The sequence below is a fragment of the Hyla sarda genome, chromosome 4, assembly GCF_029499605.1.
Source record: "Hyla sarda isolate aHylSar1 chromosome 4, aHylSar1.hap1, whole genome shotgun sequence".
NCBI classification, from domain to species: domain Eukaryota; kingdom Metazoa; phylum Chordata; class Amphibia; order Anura; family Hylidae; genus Hyla; species Hyla sarda.
The window spans coordinates 319913986-319930767 of NC_079192.1; the positions used below are offsets into that span (position 1 = coordinate 319913986).

Here is a 16782-nt window from a genome sequence, read left to right on the forward strand (position 1 = left end):
ACATGTTTTTGTTTGTTTACATTATTTTATTAAAAAATTGGAAAATGGGGGTGAATTTAACTTTTAAAATAAAAATAAAAATGTCACTATTTTTAGTCCCCATAGGGAACTAATTCCTGCAATCTCTCTATTGCAACCACTATGCAAGGTTCTGCTTTCACATCATTTATCAGTGTTACCAGTGCTCTGCTTTTCCAGCCTGCATGGAACTATGGGATGTGTTAGATATGTACTAAACTGGTGTGTTAGATATGTACTAAACTCACCTTATGGTGGATAACCCCTTAAGGAGCTCTAAAACTACACAGCCTGAATATACCTGCTTGTTTATAGAAAAATATATCCTAGCCTATCTATGGCTTTGCAAATGCAATCTCAGTAGTAGCAGGTTTTTATTATGTATTAGCAAAATATGGGTAAAAGTTGAAAATAGGTTGCATATTCATATTCCAGCTTATCTAACATACAGTATAGTGTCCTAAAGTGCCTTTCATGTTACATTATATCTGTAATGTCTTGCTAATAAAAGTGCAAATTTCTATTTTTGATATTTTGTTGACTGCATCTCTTTTTTTCCTGTAGGTAGTCTTCCAATGTTTGTTTGATAGGAGCTTTGTAGCAATACATTAGGACCTTTAATATGAATTATTTATTCAACAACAAGTGTTACCATGACATTTTAGGGAAAGTGAATGTACAGGCTGATAAAATCCGTAAAGTAATAAGTAAAGAAATATTAGAATACAAACATATGAAGATTAATTTACAGTTCATTTTCCCAAAAGTGAATTTATGAATTAACTTACCATTTTCAAACACTGTGCCCGCCGTAAATGAAAGTTCAGAATCATGTTCAGCTTTACATGCATATAAGGCTTTTGCTCTCCTTGACAAACTGTAAAAAAATAAAAAGTAAATCACCAAAAAAGTTTAATTGACTTGGCTGTATTTGACTAGCATATACACATTTATGTTTAGATAACCTTGAGATTTGTTTTTTTATGTCCGTTTAGTGTATTTCTGATTCAATATGCTATAAATTTCTAGCATTGAATTTCTAAACAAATGTCATCAAACATTTGTCTATGAACTTCATAATTTTTTTCTGGATTTTGAAAGATTCAAGATAAAGTACCGATGAAGAAGAAAAAATATTACTCCAAAAACATTTCTATGAGACTGAAGATAAACATACAGTCTGGAAAGGATATAATATGAAGGTAGATTAGATGGATCATTCAGTTTTTCCCCAATGTCAATCTATGTTTTCAGGATCTACAAATTTCGGTGCCCAAATTCTCAAAGGTTACTATGTGACATGCCAGAAGAGAAAGCATTTGAATCAGCAGTCATGCAGACCTAGTATCACACTGTATTGAAATCCTCCTAGTTCACTAACTATATAAAAAAGTAATAACTTAGAAAATACAATAAAAATGAAGAAAAAAAATATATAAAACGGTTAGTGGTGGATGTATCCTAGTAGCAAAATTTATTCAGGTGATAACATTTTATAAGGTTGCAGATTGTTTTACCCTGCCCCTGTTATTTCTTGCAATTCTCAAATTTTTTTTGCTACATTATTTGAAAATGCTGAAAATTGAATATGTAAAACAGCTACATATGCTTATGTGACAAATAAGTTTTAAGAGACCGGAAATAAGCCTGTTGAAATAGAAACCACTGAAGCTCTTATTATATCCTATTATATGTAATGATACCTGATGGACTTGGTCTGGATGTCCCGATTACCTTTCTGTGGCCCCGCGTTAACTTTAAAAATGCAGGGGCCGCCAGGAGGTAGCGCACTCAGGGACGTCACTGATGTCCCATGCATGAGCCCATAGGAATGGAGGAGCGGAGCATCGAGGAGGAGGACGACGCGCGCTGGCCGGCATGGTAAGTTACCAACTACACTTCAGCTTCGATGCTCCGACCACCGCTCCTCCAGGCCTGGGACCTACTGCTATGGCCTATAGACCCCTGACTGGAGGAGCGGTGGACGGAGCACTGTGAGGCAGTACACATACATACAGCCTCCAGCCATACACTGTATATGGCTGAAGGCTGTAAGTCTGTGGGGGGAACTATACTGCACCTAATGTGGGGGGACTATAACCTAATGTGGGGGAACATACTGCCAACCTAATGTGGGGAAACTGCAACCTAATGTGGGGAAACTGCAACCTAATGTGGGGAACTGCAACCCAATGGGGGGGGGATGCAACCCAATGTGGGGGGGAACTACAAGCAAATGTGGGGGAACATACTGCCAACCTAATGTGGGGGAACTGCAACCCAATGTGGGGGAACTACAACCTAATGTGGGGGAACATACTGCCAACCTAATGTGGGGGAACTATATTGCCAACCTAATGTGGGGGAACTTTACTGCTTACCTAATGTGGGGGAACATACTGCCTACCTAATGTGGGGGAACATACTTCCTACCTAATGTGGGGGAACATACTGCCAACCTAATGTGGGAAAACTGCAACCCAATGTGGGGAAACTGCAACCCAATGTGGGGGAACTGCAACCCAATGTGGGGGGAACTGCAACCCAATGTGGGGGGAACTGCAACCCAATGTGGGGGAACTGCAACCCAATGTGGGGGGAACTACAAACTAATGTGGGGGAACATACTGCCAACCTAATGTGAGTGAACTACAACCTAATGTGGGGGAACTATACTGCCAACCTAATATGGGGGAACTATACTGCCAACCTAATGTGGGGGAACATAATGCCTACCTAATGTGGGGGAACTGCAATCTAATGTGGGGGGAACTGTACTACCAACCTAATGTGGGGGAACATACTGCCTACCTAAGTTGTTTTTTCTAAACATAAACCTCAGTATTCTGATTTAATTGCTGTGCTGGCACTTTGAGGGAAAAAAAAGTTGGTGTGCATTACGGTTTGGGCACTCGGGCTCAAAAAGGTTCGCCATCACTGTCATAGTGCATCACAGTGATGCCTCTTCCAATTTCAGCAAGACACTTGCACTTGGCTTGTTTCGTCTGACCAGGCCCCCTTTTCAATGCTCCATTGTATATTTCCAATGCTCATGTGTCAATTGTAGGCTCTGTTGGTGGACCAGGGTCTGCATGGGCACTCTGGCTGGCCTTCGTCTATATAGCCCCATATTCAGCAGTCTGTGATATATGGGGTTCTGACATTCCCCTGTCTTTACCAGCATTAAAGTGTACCTGTCGTCAACAAAAACTTTTTATGAAATGTAGATAATACCATTATATGTATATTTGTAATATACATTGGTTAAAAAGTGAATATTTTTGTCCCTGCAGCTATTGCATGTGTGGAGGAGTCCAAATACAGGAAGTGAGGGTGGACAAGCAGGGCTCTGTACACTAAGGAAAAGCAGGACAGTGTGTGCTGAGGCTCTATGACATGCTCCCAGCTCACACATCAGGATGATTGACAAGCAAGAAGCCTGCACAGAGCCCTGCTGGTCCCGCCCTCACTTCCTGTATTTGGACTCTCTATAGAGACACACAGATAATAGCAGCAGGTGCAGCTTTTTTTTCACCCAAAAATATACACAATTTTTGACCAATGTATATTACAAATATACATATAATGGTATTATCTACATTATAATCAAAAGTTTTTGTTGACGACAGGTACACTTTAAATGGGCACTGTCAGCTACAAAAAAATCTGATATGTTGTAAAGCATTCAAAACCAATAGGTTTTTTCACTTGCTTTCATTAGAAAATTTTCAGTATTTCATACTGAAAAAGTATGTGCTTGGACACATACTAGTCCTGCTGTGTCCATGCGTCATCACCTACCTCACGGACACACTTCCTTGATTGACAGATGTGAGTGCAGGGTTCACAGCTGGAGGAAAAATCCTCCCACTGTCAGATTGTGTCCCGCTCCTGTCAGTGAGGACAAGCTGGGAGTTGTAGTTTTGCTAATGCTAGGGGAGATGTGAGCAGACAGCATACTGAGGGAGGGGGCGGAGACCTGCACAGTGAGACCATGCCCCCTCCCTTTGAGAGGAATTCAGACTAGTGAGCCAAATTAAAAGTGTAATAAAAAAAATAAATAAAGGTGCTAGACATATAAAAATTAGATGTACATGTCAGGATTAGGTACTGAGTGATAAAAGAAAAAAAATGTTGACAGGTACATTTTAACTTTACTACAATTGTAGAAAACAAAAAGGGTAAATCCTGTTTATAATTGTAAAGCAAAGAGAAAAACAGGCGCTCCCTTGTGAAGAACCAACGGATCACAGGTGTGTGGGAGGGGGAGGGAAAAAGTAAGGCTCACCCTGCCAAGTTGTGCGTACTCCCACACAACCAAGATGTGCGTTTGGTAAGATGATCTCAGTCTGCGGCCTTCCCAGGGATGGCGTAGAGATGTAAGGTGAACTTCAGAAACGATGGGAATATCGGCGTTGACCAAGGAGAGGACAATAGAGCCAGGTGTGTAGCGAACAGATTTAATCCAATGCGACGCGTTTCACCGCGCTTGCGCGGTTTCATCAGGCATCGATGCCTGATGAAACCGCGCAAGCGCGGTGAAACGCGTCGCATTGGATTAAATCTGTTCGCTACACACCTGGCTCTATTGTCCTCTCCTTGGTCAGCGCCGATATTCCCATCGTTTCTGAAGTTCACCTTACATCTCTGTTTATAATTGTAGCATTTTTAAGCACATGATGTGTTATTGGTTGTTTAGACAGAAAGGCATATTCTCAACCACACAATTATGTGACAATTCTATGATAAAACTGAAGATCATATCACCATCAACCTTATCTTTATTTATTTGTTACCTATATGTTTCTTACATATTCTGCTGCCCTGTATGAATGGAGCACACAATCTAATTTTTCGGATCTACCTTTCAGTACATTTATTTAAGTTCAGTATATTTACTTGAGCTTCCCTCTATACTTTAACTGCAAGCAGATGTTGCTCTTGGTCAGATTTGAACCCAGGACTCCAGCACTAAGCTCCATGTTGGATAGAGGGTAAATAGAATTCACTAAACATGCAAGAAATTACCTATGTAAACATATTGGAGATTTCTCAAAACCTGCCCAGAGGAAAGTTGCTGATTTGCCTATAGCAACCAATCAGATGGCCTTTTTCAGAGGCTTTTTCAAAAATAAAAGTAATCTGATTGGTTGCTATGGGCAACTCAGCAACTTTTCCTCTGGACAGGTTTTGATAAATCTCCCCCTGACAGTAAATACAATGTGTTATAAAAGAGCTATTTTGTAATTTGTTCATAACAGGTGTTATCTTTAGACTAGAAGCTCAGCCTCCTGTGACCAAATAAGAGGATATGCTCCTTAATTCAGGTCTGTAGGCTGCAGTCACAGCCTCCTATTAGAAGCAGTATCATGCTCAGTCTTGTAATTGCTGTGCCTGTGTATCTAATCTCATGATAATCCAGACAGTCCTTTATATGCATTATATCAATAGCCTAGCATGTGTTATATTGAAGTACTGCGCCAGTGTATCTAATCTCATAATATTTAAAACTCTACAATTAATCAAGTGTATCTAAGCCTATTGTGTGATGCTGCGAAGCATGCTGTTAAGCCAACGTAACAAAGCATATCATTTATGATAATGTACTGTACTTCCAGAGTACCTAAGCTTATTATTCATGAGACTATGGTTATTTATGTTATCTAGTATGCAAATAAATTCTGGACTCCTGGTATATGTAAGCTTATCATGTGTCATACTGTTTGCCGAGTTTGGATATCTAAACCAGTGTATCTAAAGTCTTATATGTGATAGTGTCTGCTCAGCCTGGGTATCTAAACCTTGGATATGTTTAACTGTGCTAAACTCAATGGGGGACATTTACTAATCTAGTCTATTCTGGGTATGCTTATAGACCAGTGTATGTGGTAGTCTCCTGTCTATTGTGCTCCTAATTTATCAAAGGTCTCACAGCCCTTGATAAATTCTGTGCTCAGACTTCAGGGTCTACAGCTTAAACTGCATTTAGACCTGCTCCAACATGGTCTGACATTTCAGCGTATTTTGGGCAGATGCGATTTGTCGCACAAAAGTCGCACTTGATAAATTCAGCACCAATGCATTTTCCAATGCATTTCCATCTAAAATAGACTTGCATGCATCATGTTCTAAAAATCCTCTACAGCAGAAGTCGCAGAAAAGTGGCACATATTTAGACTGCGACTTTCTGTGCGACAAATTTAGACAGGAAAAAACAGTCTAAATCGTTTGATAAATCTCCCCCAATGTATTCAAGTCTATCTTGTGTGAATCTGTGCTTTTGTACCTTGTAACTTAGGCTCCTTTCACACTATATGTTGCTCCATTTTAAAGACCCGTTACAATGTCCTTCAAGAAAACCCTTAAAACGGATGTTAAAAAATCCCATTCAAGTCTATGGGATTTTTTGATTATCCATTATCACCCGTTATGAATAACGGACGTTGTTTGTGACAGGAGAAAAATTAGTGCATGTAACGTTCTTTCTCCCGTCACAAATAATGTCCGTTATTCATAACGGGCTATAACGGGTGATAACGGATTATCAAAAAATCCCATAGACTTGAATGGGATTTCTTAATGGCTGTTAAGGGTTTTCTTAACGACATATTGTAACGGGTCTTGAAAACGGGAGAAACATGTAGTGTGAAAGGAGCCTAAGCCTGTGTGTCATACTGTGCTGTTGAACCAGCTGAACCTATGATGTGTGTGTTACCATAACACTGAGCCAGTATATTGAAGCATTTGATGAGTGAACTATCTAGGTCTACAATGAGATATTCTGTGCTGCTGAGACAATGTATCTAAGCCATAAAATGTGATTTATTACATAAAAGGTGTAATCATTCTATTAACCCCTTAAAATGATGACAAGGTGACTTTAGAGCTTCCATTGCTGTTATTGAGCTCCTGAGAGCCCCTTCCATGGTGCACAACTATTTCTCATGCTCTCCATTTCAGGGGTGGGATAAAAGCTAAAAAGTTGTCCTGCAGTACTCAAACATGGAATTTCTTTGTCTTACTTTTTTGGCCAATCACAGGGCAGCACCTACTTCTCCCTGCGCTGACCGATAAAAACATTCGACATGTCTCTGACATGTTAAACATTTTTTTCAAATAGCAGGGATTCTTTAAATCACATTTATTATGGTGCAATAGCAAGGAACTGGCATCTGGACCAAAGTATTGAAGGCAGCTATGCATACAAAGGGAAAAAATAATATGAAATTGCTTTTGCAACTGTTATAAACTATAAAAAAAAAAGGTTGGCTTCTTTTATCAAAAGAACTTGACAAGGTATCATAGTAACATAGTTCATGAGGTTGAAAAAAGACCAGAGTCCATCAAGTTCAAACTATATCCCTACTGAGTAGATCCAGAGGAAGGCAAAAAACCTCATACTAGAGGTAAAAATTCCTTCCCGACTCAAAATATGGCATCAGAATAAATCCCTGGATCAACGTTCTGTCCCTATAAATCTAGTATACATAACCAACAACGTTATTACTCTCCAAAAATGCATATAGTAACATAGTTCATGATAGTAACATAGTTCATGATGGTAACATAGTTCATGATGGTAACATAGTTCATGATGGTAACATAGTTCATGATGGTAACATAGTTCATGATGGTAACATAGTTCATGATGGTAACATAGTTCATGATGGTAACATAGTTCATGATGGTAACATAGTTCATGATGGTAACATAGTTCATGATGGTAACATAGTTCATGATAGTAACAGTTCATGATGGTAACATAGTTCATGATGGTAACATAGTTCATGATGGTAACATAGTTATGATAGTAACATAGTTCATGATAGTAACATAGTTCATGATGGTAACATAGTTCATGATGGTAACATAGTTCATGATAGTAACATAGTTATGATAGTAACATAGTTATGATAGTAACATAGTTCATGATGGTAACATAGTTCATGATGGTAACATAGTTCATGATGGTAACATAGTTATGATAGTAACATAGTTCATGATAGTAACATAGTTCATGATAGTAACATAGTTCATGATAGTAACATAGTTCATGATGGTAACATAGTTCATGATGGTAACATAGTTCATGATGGTAACATAGTTCATGATGGTAACATAGTTCATGATGGTAACATAGTTCATGATGGTAACATAGTTCATGATGGTAACATAGTTCATGATGGTAACATAGTTCATGATAGTAACATAGTTCATGATGGTAACATAGTTCATGATGGTAACATAGTTCATGATGGTAACATAGTTCATGATGGTAACATAGTTCATGATGGTAACATAGTTCATGATGGTAACATAGTTCATGATGGTAACATAGTTCATGATGGTAACATAGTTCATGATAGTAACATAGTTCATGATAGTAACATAGTTATGATAGTAACATGGTTATGATAGTAACATGGTTATGATAGTAACATAGTTCATGATGGTAACATAGTTCATGATGGTAACATAGTTCATGATGGTAACATAGTTCATGATGGTAACATAGTTCATGATAGTAACATAGTTCATGATGGTAACATAGTTATGATAGTAACATAGTTCATGATGGTAACATAGTTATGATAGTAACATAGTTCATGATGGTAACATAGTTCATGATAGTAACATAGTTCATGATAGTAACATAGTTCATGATAGTAACATAGTTCATGATAGTAACATAGTTATGATAGTAACATGGTTATGATAGTAACATAGTTCATGATGGTAACATAGTTCATGATAGTAACATAGTTCATGATAGTAACATAGTTCATGATGGTAACATAGTTCATGATGGTAACATAGTTCATGATGGTAACATAGTTCATGATAGTAACATAGTTCATGATGGTAACATAGTTCATGATAGTAACATAGTTCATGATGGTAACATAGTTCATGATGGTAACATAGTTCATGATAGTAACATAGTTCATGATGGTAACATAGTTCATGATGGTAACATAGTTCATGATAGTAACATAGTTCATGATAGTAACATAGTTCATGATGGTAACATAGTTCATGATGGTAACATAGTTCATGATGGTAACATAGTTCATGATAGTAACATAGTTCATGATGGTAACATAGTTCATGATAGTAACATAGTTCATGATGGTAACATAGTTATGATAGTAACATAGTTCATGATGGTAACATAGTTCATGATGGTAACATAGTTCATGATGGTAACATAGTTCATGATGGTAACATAGTTCATGATGGTAACATATTTCATGATAGTAACATAGTTCATGATGGTAACATAGTTATGATAGTAACATAGTTCATGATGGTAACATAGTTCATGATGGTAACATAGTTCATGATGGTAACATAGTTCATGATAGTAACATAGTTCATGATGGTAACATAGTTATGATAGTAACATAGTTCATGATGGTAACATAGTTCATGATGGTAACATAGTTCATGATGGTAACATAGTTCATGATGGTAACATAGTTCATGATGGTAACATAGTTCATGATAGTAACATAGTTCATGATGGTAACATAGTTAATGATAGTAACATAGTTCAGGTGTGCACAAAATATTAGCCTAATACACATTTACTATGCAAAACAAGATTTTCTTGCACATTATCATTTAAATTGTACTGAAATTATACTTCTACTTGTTATAAAAACAACTTGCTGAAAACAAATTTTGGCAGGTCTGCTGCTGTGAGAGTCCAAAAATAAAACGATTCATACCAAACTCGCATGCAAGTTATTTACCTAAAAGATTATAAAATACTAGGCTTTAATCACCATGGGGGAGATTTATCAAAACCTGTGCAGAGAAAAACTTGCCCAGTTGCCCATAGCAACCAATCAGCTTGCTTCTTTCATTTTCATGAAGGCCTGTGAAAAATGAAAGAAGCTATCTGATTGGTTGCTATGGGCAACTGGACAACTTTTCCTCTGCACAGGTTTTGATAAATCTCCCCCCATATAACTATTCTGCATTTTATTGAGTAGTTTTTTGTTTTGTCTTTTTTTTAAGTCTCTGCAAGGCATTGAGAAGTGATAAGCTGAGAAGTACTGGAAGGCTTAAGATTACTAAACCGAATTTTACAAATCAGTATACATTTTCGGCACCAGTTGATTTGGAAACATGTTTCTTTCCTCCGGAGTACCACTTTAAGAATTCCTCAGTCTCTCACACAGTACACAATTATACAATGGACAGTGCACTCATGGGAATATGGGCTCTCACATTGCAACCAGTACCTTGTGCCTTTCCTAATATATTGTAAGTGGAGAAAAATAGGTAGTAGATATGTGCAGTATCGTCTATAATGCAGTGTTTTGAGGAATGCAGGATGCAGCGGAAACTTTAGTCCTTATTTTTTGTATTTGAAGTAGGCCACACAGGGTGATTTAAGTGGATACTGGAGATTACCCATTTAATGTTCCTCTCCGTTAGGTTCTTTGGGGCAGAGGGAAAGAAAACAGAGAGGGCAGCATAATCATGTGTGGTGAAAAACTACACCAACATGCATGCTTTTCTGCCACCAGGTACACATTTGTTGAGGTGACCCACAGTATTTAAAAATACAGCATACAATTAAAAAAGAAAACTGACTTCTTCTGGCCTAATAAAGGCCAAAAATACATTTTTGGCCTACACTAGGTGAATAAAGTCCTTGTATATTCTGGGGCAATGTGCCTGCATATAAGCTAATGTAGGGCTCAGGGACAGTGTACACAAAACTTCAGTGACCTTCAGAAAATAGTGCAACCTGCAGTTAAATATTTAAAAGAAACATGGGAGAGTGAAAAGTTACTGCTTGGTATACAAAAAGTGTTATTTATGTTATTAATTTTTTAACATTATCTTTAATTATTATGCATACACAATACTTGATGCCCCCTTATCTTTTCATCTTTCTCTTAGTTATGGACAGAATTTCAAGAGCCCATGGTTATTTTTCCTCATGTGCCCTTTTGGAAAGTGCAAATAAGGTAACACAGCTGGCTGCAGCTAAAATAAAAACCAACCGACTGCTCTACACAGATAATTTATCTTGACATATCAGGTAAATCATATAGAAGAGAAAAGATTAATTGTGTGTCCAGTAGCTTGTTGGAGCCTTAGGTCCCTTGAATATTATATTATATATATATATATACATACACACACACACACATTTACTAGTATGATATACACAATTGGTAAACAAGCACATCCTTGTATGATAATACAGTGAAGAAAATAACAATTTCTCTAATATCAGGCATTTACAGTCATGGCCGAAAATGTTGGCACCCCTGAAAATTTTCTAGAAAATGAAGTATTTCTCACAGAAAAGGATTGCAGTAACACACGCTTTGCTATACACATGTTCATTCCCTTTGTGTGTATTGGAACTAAACCAAAAAAAGGGAGGAAAAAAAGCAAATTGGACATAATGTCACAGCAAACTCCAAAAATGGTCTGGACAAAATTATTGGCCCCCTTTCAAAATTGTGGAAAATAAGATTGTTTCAAGCATGTGATGCTCCTTTAAACTCACCCAGGGCAAGTAACAGGTGTGGGCAATATAAAAATCCCACCTGAAAGCAGATAAGAAGGAGAGCAGTTCACTTAGTCTTTGCATTGTGTGTCTGTGTGTGTGCCACACTAAGCATGGACAACAGAAAGAGGAGAAGAGAACTGTCTGAGGACTTGAGAACCAAATTGTGGAAAAATATCAACAATCTCAAGGTTACAAGTCCATCTCCAGAGACTTAGATTTGCCTTTGTCCACAGTGCGCAACATTATCAAGAAGTTTGCAACCCATGGCACTGTAGATAATCTCACTGGGCGTGGACGGAAGAGAAAAACTGATGAAAGGTGTCAATGCAGGATAGTCCGGATAGTGGATAAGCAGCTCCAAACAAGTTCCAAAGATATTCAAGCTGTCCTGCAGGCTCAGGGAACATCAGTGTCAGCGCGAACTATCAGTCAACATTTAAATGAAATGAAACGCTATGGCAAGAAACCCAGGAGAACCCAACTGCTGACATAGAGACATAAAAAAGCAAGACTACATTTTGCCAAAATGAACTTGAGTAAGCCAAAATCCTTCTGGGAAAATGTCTTGTGGACAGATGAGACTGAGATAGAGCTTTTTGGTAAAGCACATCACTCCACTGTTCACTGAAAACAGAATAAGGCCCTACAAAGAAAAGAACACAGTACTTACAGTGAAATATGGTGGAGGTTCAATTATGTTTTGTTTTTTTCTGCCTCTGGCACTGGGTGCCTTGAATGTGTGCAAGGCATCATGAAATCTGAGGATTACCAATGGATTTTGGGTCGCACTGTACAGACCAGTGTCAAAAATCTGGGTTTGCGTCTGAGATCATGGGTCTTCCAGCAGGATAACAAAACAAAACATACATCAAAAAGCACCCATAAATGGATGGCAACAAAGTGCTGGGGAGTTTTAAAGTGGCCAGCAATGAGTCCAGATCTAAATCCCATTGAACACCTGTGGAGAGATTGTAAAATTGCTGTTGGGAAAAGGCGCCCTTGCAATAAGAGAGACCTGGAGCAGTTTGCAAAGAAGAGTGGTCCAACATTCCGGCTGAGAGGTGTAAGAAGCTTATTGATGGTTATAGGTGGTTATAGGAAGTGAATGATTTCAGTTTTTTTTCCGAATGGTGTGCAACCAAATATTAAATGGTTACTCTCATTGCTATTGCACTCCTTATGGTAAATAAAAAATATTTCTAATATACTTTGTTTAAAAAAAAGGATGTTTTTTATGTTTTATTTGTGCTTAAAAAAGCTCAAAAGCACATTTTCACCCATCTCATACACAGACTTTGGACCGAAGCCCAAACACAGGAAGCGCAGCCTGGAGTGCTGAAAGGGGTGTGTCCAACCAACAGCATATGTCAGTTAAGTGTGAGAGGAGCTATGATTGGATGAGGCTGGCCTTCAGAGAACCTGGCACCAACAACAGGGATCGGTATATAGGATTTATATTCCAGTTGTATGACCTGTTAATAGTGACTCGGCCATGCCGTAGTCAGAGGGAGAGGGTTCCCTTTGTCACCCTATGATGCAATCATGGAATGCTGATAAATTCCCATGGCAGCCAGGGGCCTCATGAAGGCAATATAGACAATTAGGAAAATATAACAATTAAAAATTAAAACTCCCCCCTTCCCCCCAAAAAAATGTTTAAAAATTGAAAAATAAAGGACATTATTTAAAGCATGCCTGAAAAGGCAGGTGCAAGCAAAGCAATCTACAAATATGGCTCAGTTACACCAGTTCTGTTATATGTTACTCAGTACCTCATTCTGATCATGTACATGTAATTTCTAGGTCTCTATCAACCATATTTCACAAAAAATAGCATATTATAGCTGCTCTTTTCCATCTATCCAAAGGGGGGGGGGGGGTTGTTCCATTTCTACGCATGCATTTTTTTGTAAAAATGACACCTTCTCTTTATTCTGTAGGTCCATACGGTTAAAATGATACCCTACTTATATAGGTTTGATTTTGTATTACTTCTGAAAAAAATCATAACTACATGCAGGAAAATGTATATATATTTAAAATTGTCATCTTCTGAACACTATAACTTTTTTATTTTTCCCGGTACGAGCCAGTATGAGGGCTAATTTTTTGTGCTGTGATCTGAAGTTTTTATCGGTACCATTTGTTTGGATTGGACTTTTTGATCGCCTTTTATTAATTTTTTTGTGCTATAAAAAGTGACCAAAAACACCCTATTTTGGACTTTGGAATTTTTTTGCGTGTACACCATTGACTGTGCGGGTTAATTAACGATATATTTTTATAGTTCGGACATTTCCGCATGCAGCGATACCACGTATGTTTATTTTTATTTACTCTTTTTTTTTTAAATGGGAAAAGGTGGGTGATTCTTACTTTTATTAGGGAAGGGGTTAATTCATCATTAGTAACTTTTTTTTTGCTAGGTTATAGCCCCCTCTAGTGGCTATATTATGCATTACATTGATTCCTCGGCCCTAACGAGTGACGCTAGTGTTTGTTTGCATAGGAGCAGACACTGATTCGAGGAGATTAGCAACCTCCTTGATTGGATTAGCTGGAATTGAGCGTGTGATATAATCCAATATTCCATTGAGTGATTTGTTCTACCCTGGACCAGTTCAATTAATGGGTAAGTGATTGGCCAGTTATATATGTTATAACCTTAATGGTTGGTTGGTTGGTTGAGACAGAGTTCTCCATTGGTTGGAGATCTAATGAGGCTATCTTGGTACCATATAAAAGGGCTCAGCTGTCACCGACATTCAATGCTGTCAGTCCATCTCCTTGATAAAGCCACACTAGTGGCGAAACATGTCGGGGGGGGGGGGGGGGTGACAGTGTATGGGTTTAACTGCAATTCCACTATGTCATAAATAAACCTAAAAGGGAAATAGGAATAATTAGGTAGGGTCAGATTGGGCCAGTGAGACTTCTAGCCGCACATGCAGCAGGTCACGGTCAGTGTTTTGTCGCGCAGCCACCAACAACAATCCAACAGTGACTTCCATTTGTGAGCCACATATATAAGTGGCACGAGTATCCTCATTTGAGAACTACATTTAAGCAGTGGCATCAATATTCTGAGGGAGATACCATCTCATTGTGATATACAACAATCCAATAGAGTGCCCATATTGCCTGGTATACAAGAGAGGGAGGCATGTCCCCGAATCTAGCAACATGGAATGAATAAATAGACATAGGGTTGTTTAGCTTGGCACTTGCTGAGGGATTTACAAATCCTCATATATCACTGTTGGTAGCCCTTGATGGCATATCGGCTATGACCCCAAGTGTTGGTTCTCAGATACCTAAATGATACTACTGGAATTGTAATTTTAAAGCGTGTGTTTCTCACCTTTTTGTTACATTTAGATTAGACTAATAAAAGCCAAGTTTTACTATATATTTGTAGCACATGTAATTTAGAGGATATTTAACCCCTTAGGGTTATTCTGTTGGTTGGTTACATTGATTCCTAACATCGATCATCGCACAGAACTATATGCGGATGATCAGTGTTATCGGGACTTGACTTCTCCTGCCTAGATCTCAGGCATGGAGAAGTCAATTGCCGATTGGACATGCCGGAGGCTCGTGTCCTAGCTGATCGGGACATCGCGATTTCACATAACCATTTTTTGGCTGGTGATGCCCCAGTAAAAAAATAAATAAAGATTTAAAAAAGCTGTGATCTAAAGCAATAAACAAACTTTGGTATACTGCAATGCAAAAGTGTGAGTCTTGTGTTAGGGACACCTCTGTAAATATAGCCGATCAATGGTTACCTGTCTAATCATAATAATCAACGCTGAAACATATTAAGGATGTCAACTAAAAAAACTAGTTACATTTTCAGGATGGAAATCTAGAACCATTGAGAAAGTGTTATTGTACTTGGCATCCTTCAGATAACAGAAATATAAACATATCGTGCAATCATCACTTCTAATGCATTATAGGAGTAGAAATATTGTCAACAGGGAAGTGACTAAGCTAGAGAATGGGGAACAACACTGAAAAACGGAATTGAAAACGTGTAAAGATGAGCGTATAGGGAAAAGAAGGCCTCAAGCACTGATAAGCTTGCATGTGAGTCACAAACACCTTAACCTTGCCTTAGTCACTGACCTCAAGTAAGTTAAACAATGTTATGTAACACTAAATATAGAAGCTTTTTCTTCTGCTTTTGTAAAGGCCTTAAGTACAATAAAGATATACAGTAGCAGACTTAAAAGAAATAAACCCTGGGGCTGCACATGAAGACGGTTATCAAACTAACTTTCTGGCTTAATCTTATTTTATCAAGTAATGACCATACAAGAAAAATAGGACTTAGGGCTCGTTCACACGGCCCTCTGCCCCCCTAAATTCATGCCTGTTATGCAATCTGTTCGGTACTTTAGAAAAGGATTGCAAACCTCTGTAAAAGGATCCCATTGATGTCAATGGGATTTTTTTTACAGTCCTTTGTCACCCATTTTCTTCCACTTCCTTTTTTTTTTTTGCCTGAGAAAAGATGTTGAATACAGTATTTTTTTCTCCGTCTAAAAACAAAAATATAAAACTGAACAATAACGGATATAATATATTTAACATTCAAATATAAGTGAAACAAATGAGCCTTTAATGCTATCCATTTGCATCCTTTTTTTCAATCCGTTTTTACCTCTGAGCATGCTCAGAACAAAAAAATTTTTTGTTTATTAACTTAACAATAATGGATCAAAAAGGATAACATCAGTTTGCATCTGTTTGCTTCAGTTTGTTTGTCTGTAAAAAGAAAAGTCGGTACACCTCAATAGCGGGAGAAAAGTAGGACAGAGGACAACGGAACCTAGACTAAATATGATATTTTATATTTATAAATATTATATTTTATAGTAAATATCAACAGTTTTTCTTACATATTTTTAGGGTAAGCCATTCATTCATGACCTGTGGGGTTTCACCTCTAGTATTTCCAATGATCTCCTTAAAGAAAGGACAAATAGCCATTCTCTACTTTTCTCTATTTATTGTGTTGAAATTTCTACTTAAAGGGGTTCTCCACCATAAGGTGATTTTAGTACGTACCTGCCAGACAGTAATGGACATGCTTAGGAAGGATCTGCGCTTGTCTTGGGGCTAAATGGCGATGTTGTGAGAATACCATAACACTGTGGCTAGCTTTTTGCGAACTGGTATTTCCTGTTTCAGTTTTCTTTTTTTGACTACAAATC

General features: G+C 37.8%; 1 protein-coding gene across 4 annotated transcripts in view; it reads right to left on the minus strand.

The window, feature by feature from the left end:
- ARHGAP26 (Rho GTPase activating protein 26) overlaps positions 1 to 16782 on the minus strand; it is a 412307-nt gene that overhangs the window by 17980 nt on the left and 377545 nt on the right. For all 4 annotated transcript variants that reach the window (XM_056574910.1, XM_056574908.1, XM_056574907.1 and 1 more), the window contains one exon: positions 807 to 895. In XM_056574910.1, coding sequence (XP_056430885.1) covers positions 807 to 895 — 89 coding nt within the window. The remainder of the gene's footprint in view (positions 1 to 806; positions 896 to 16782) is intronic.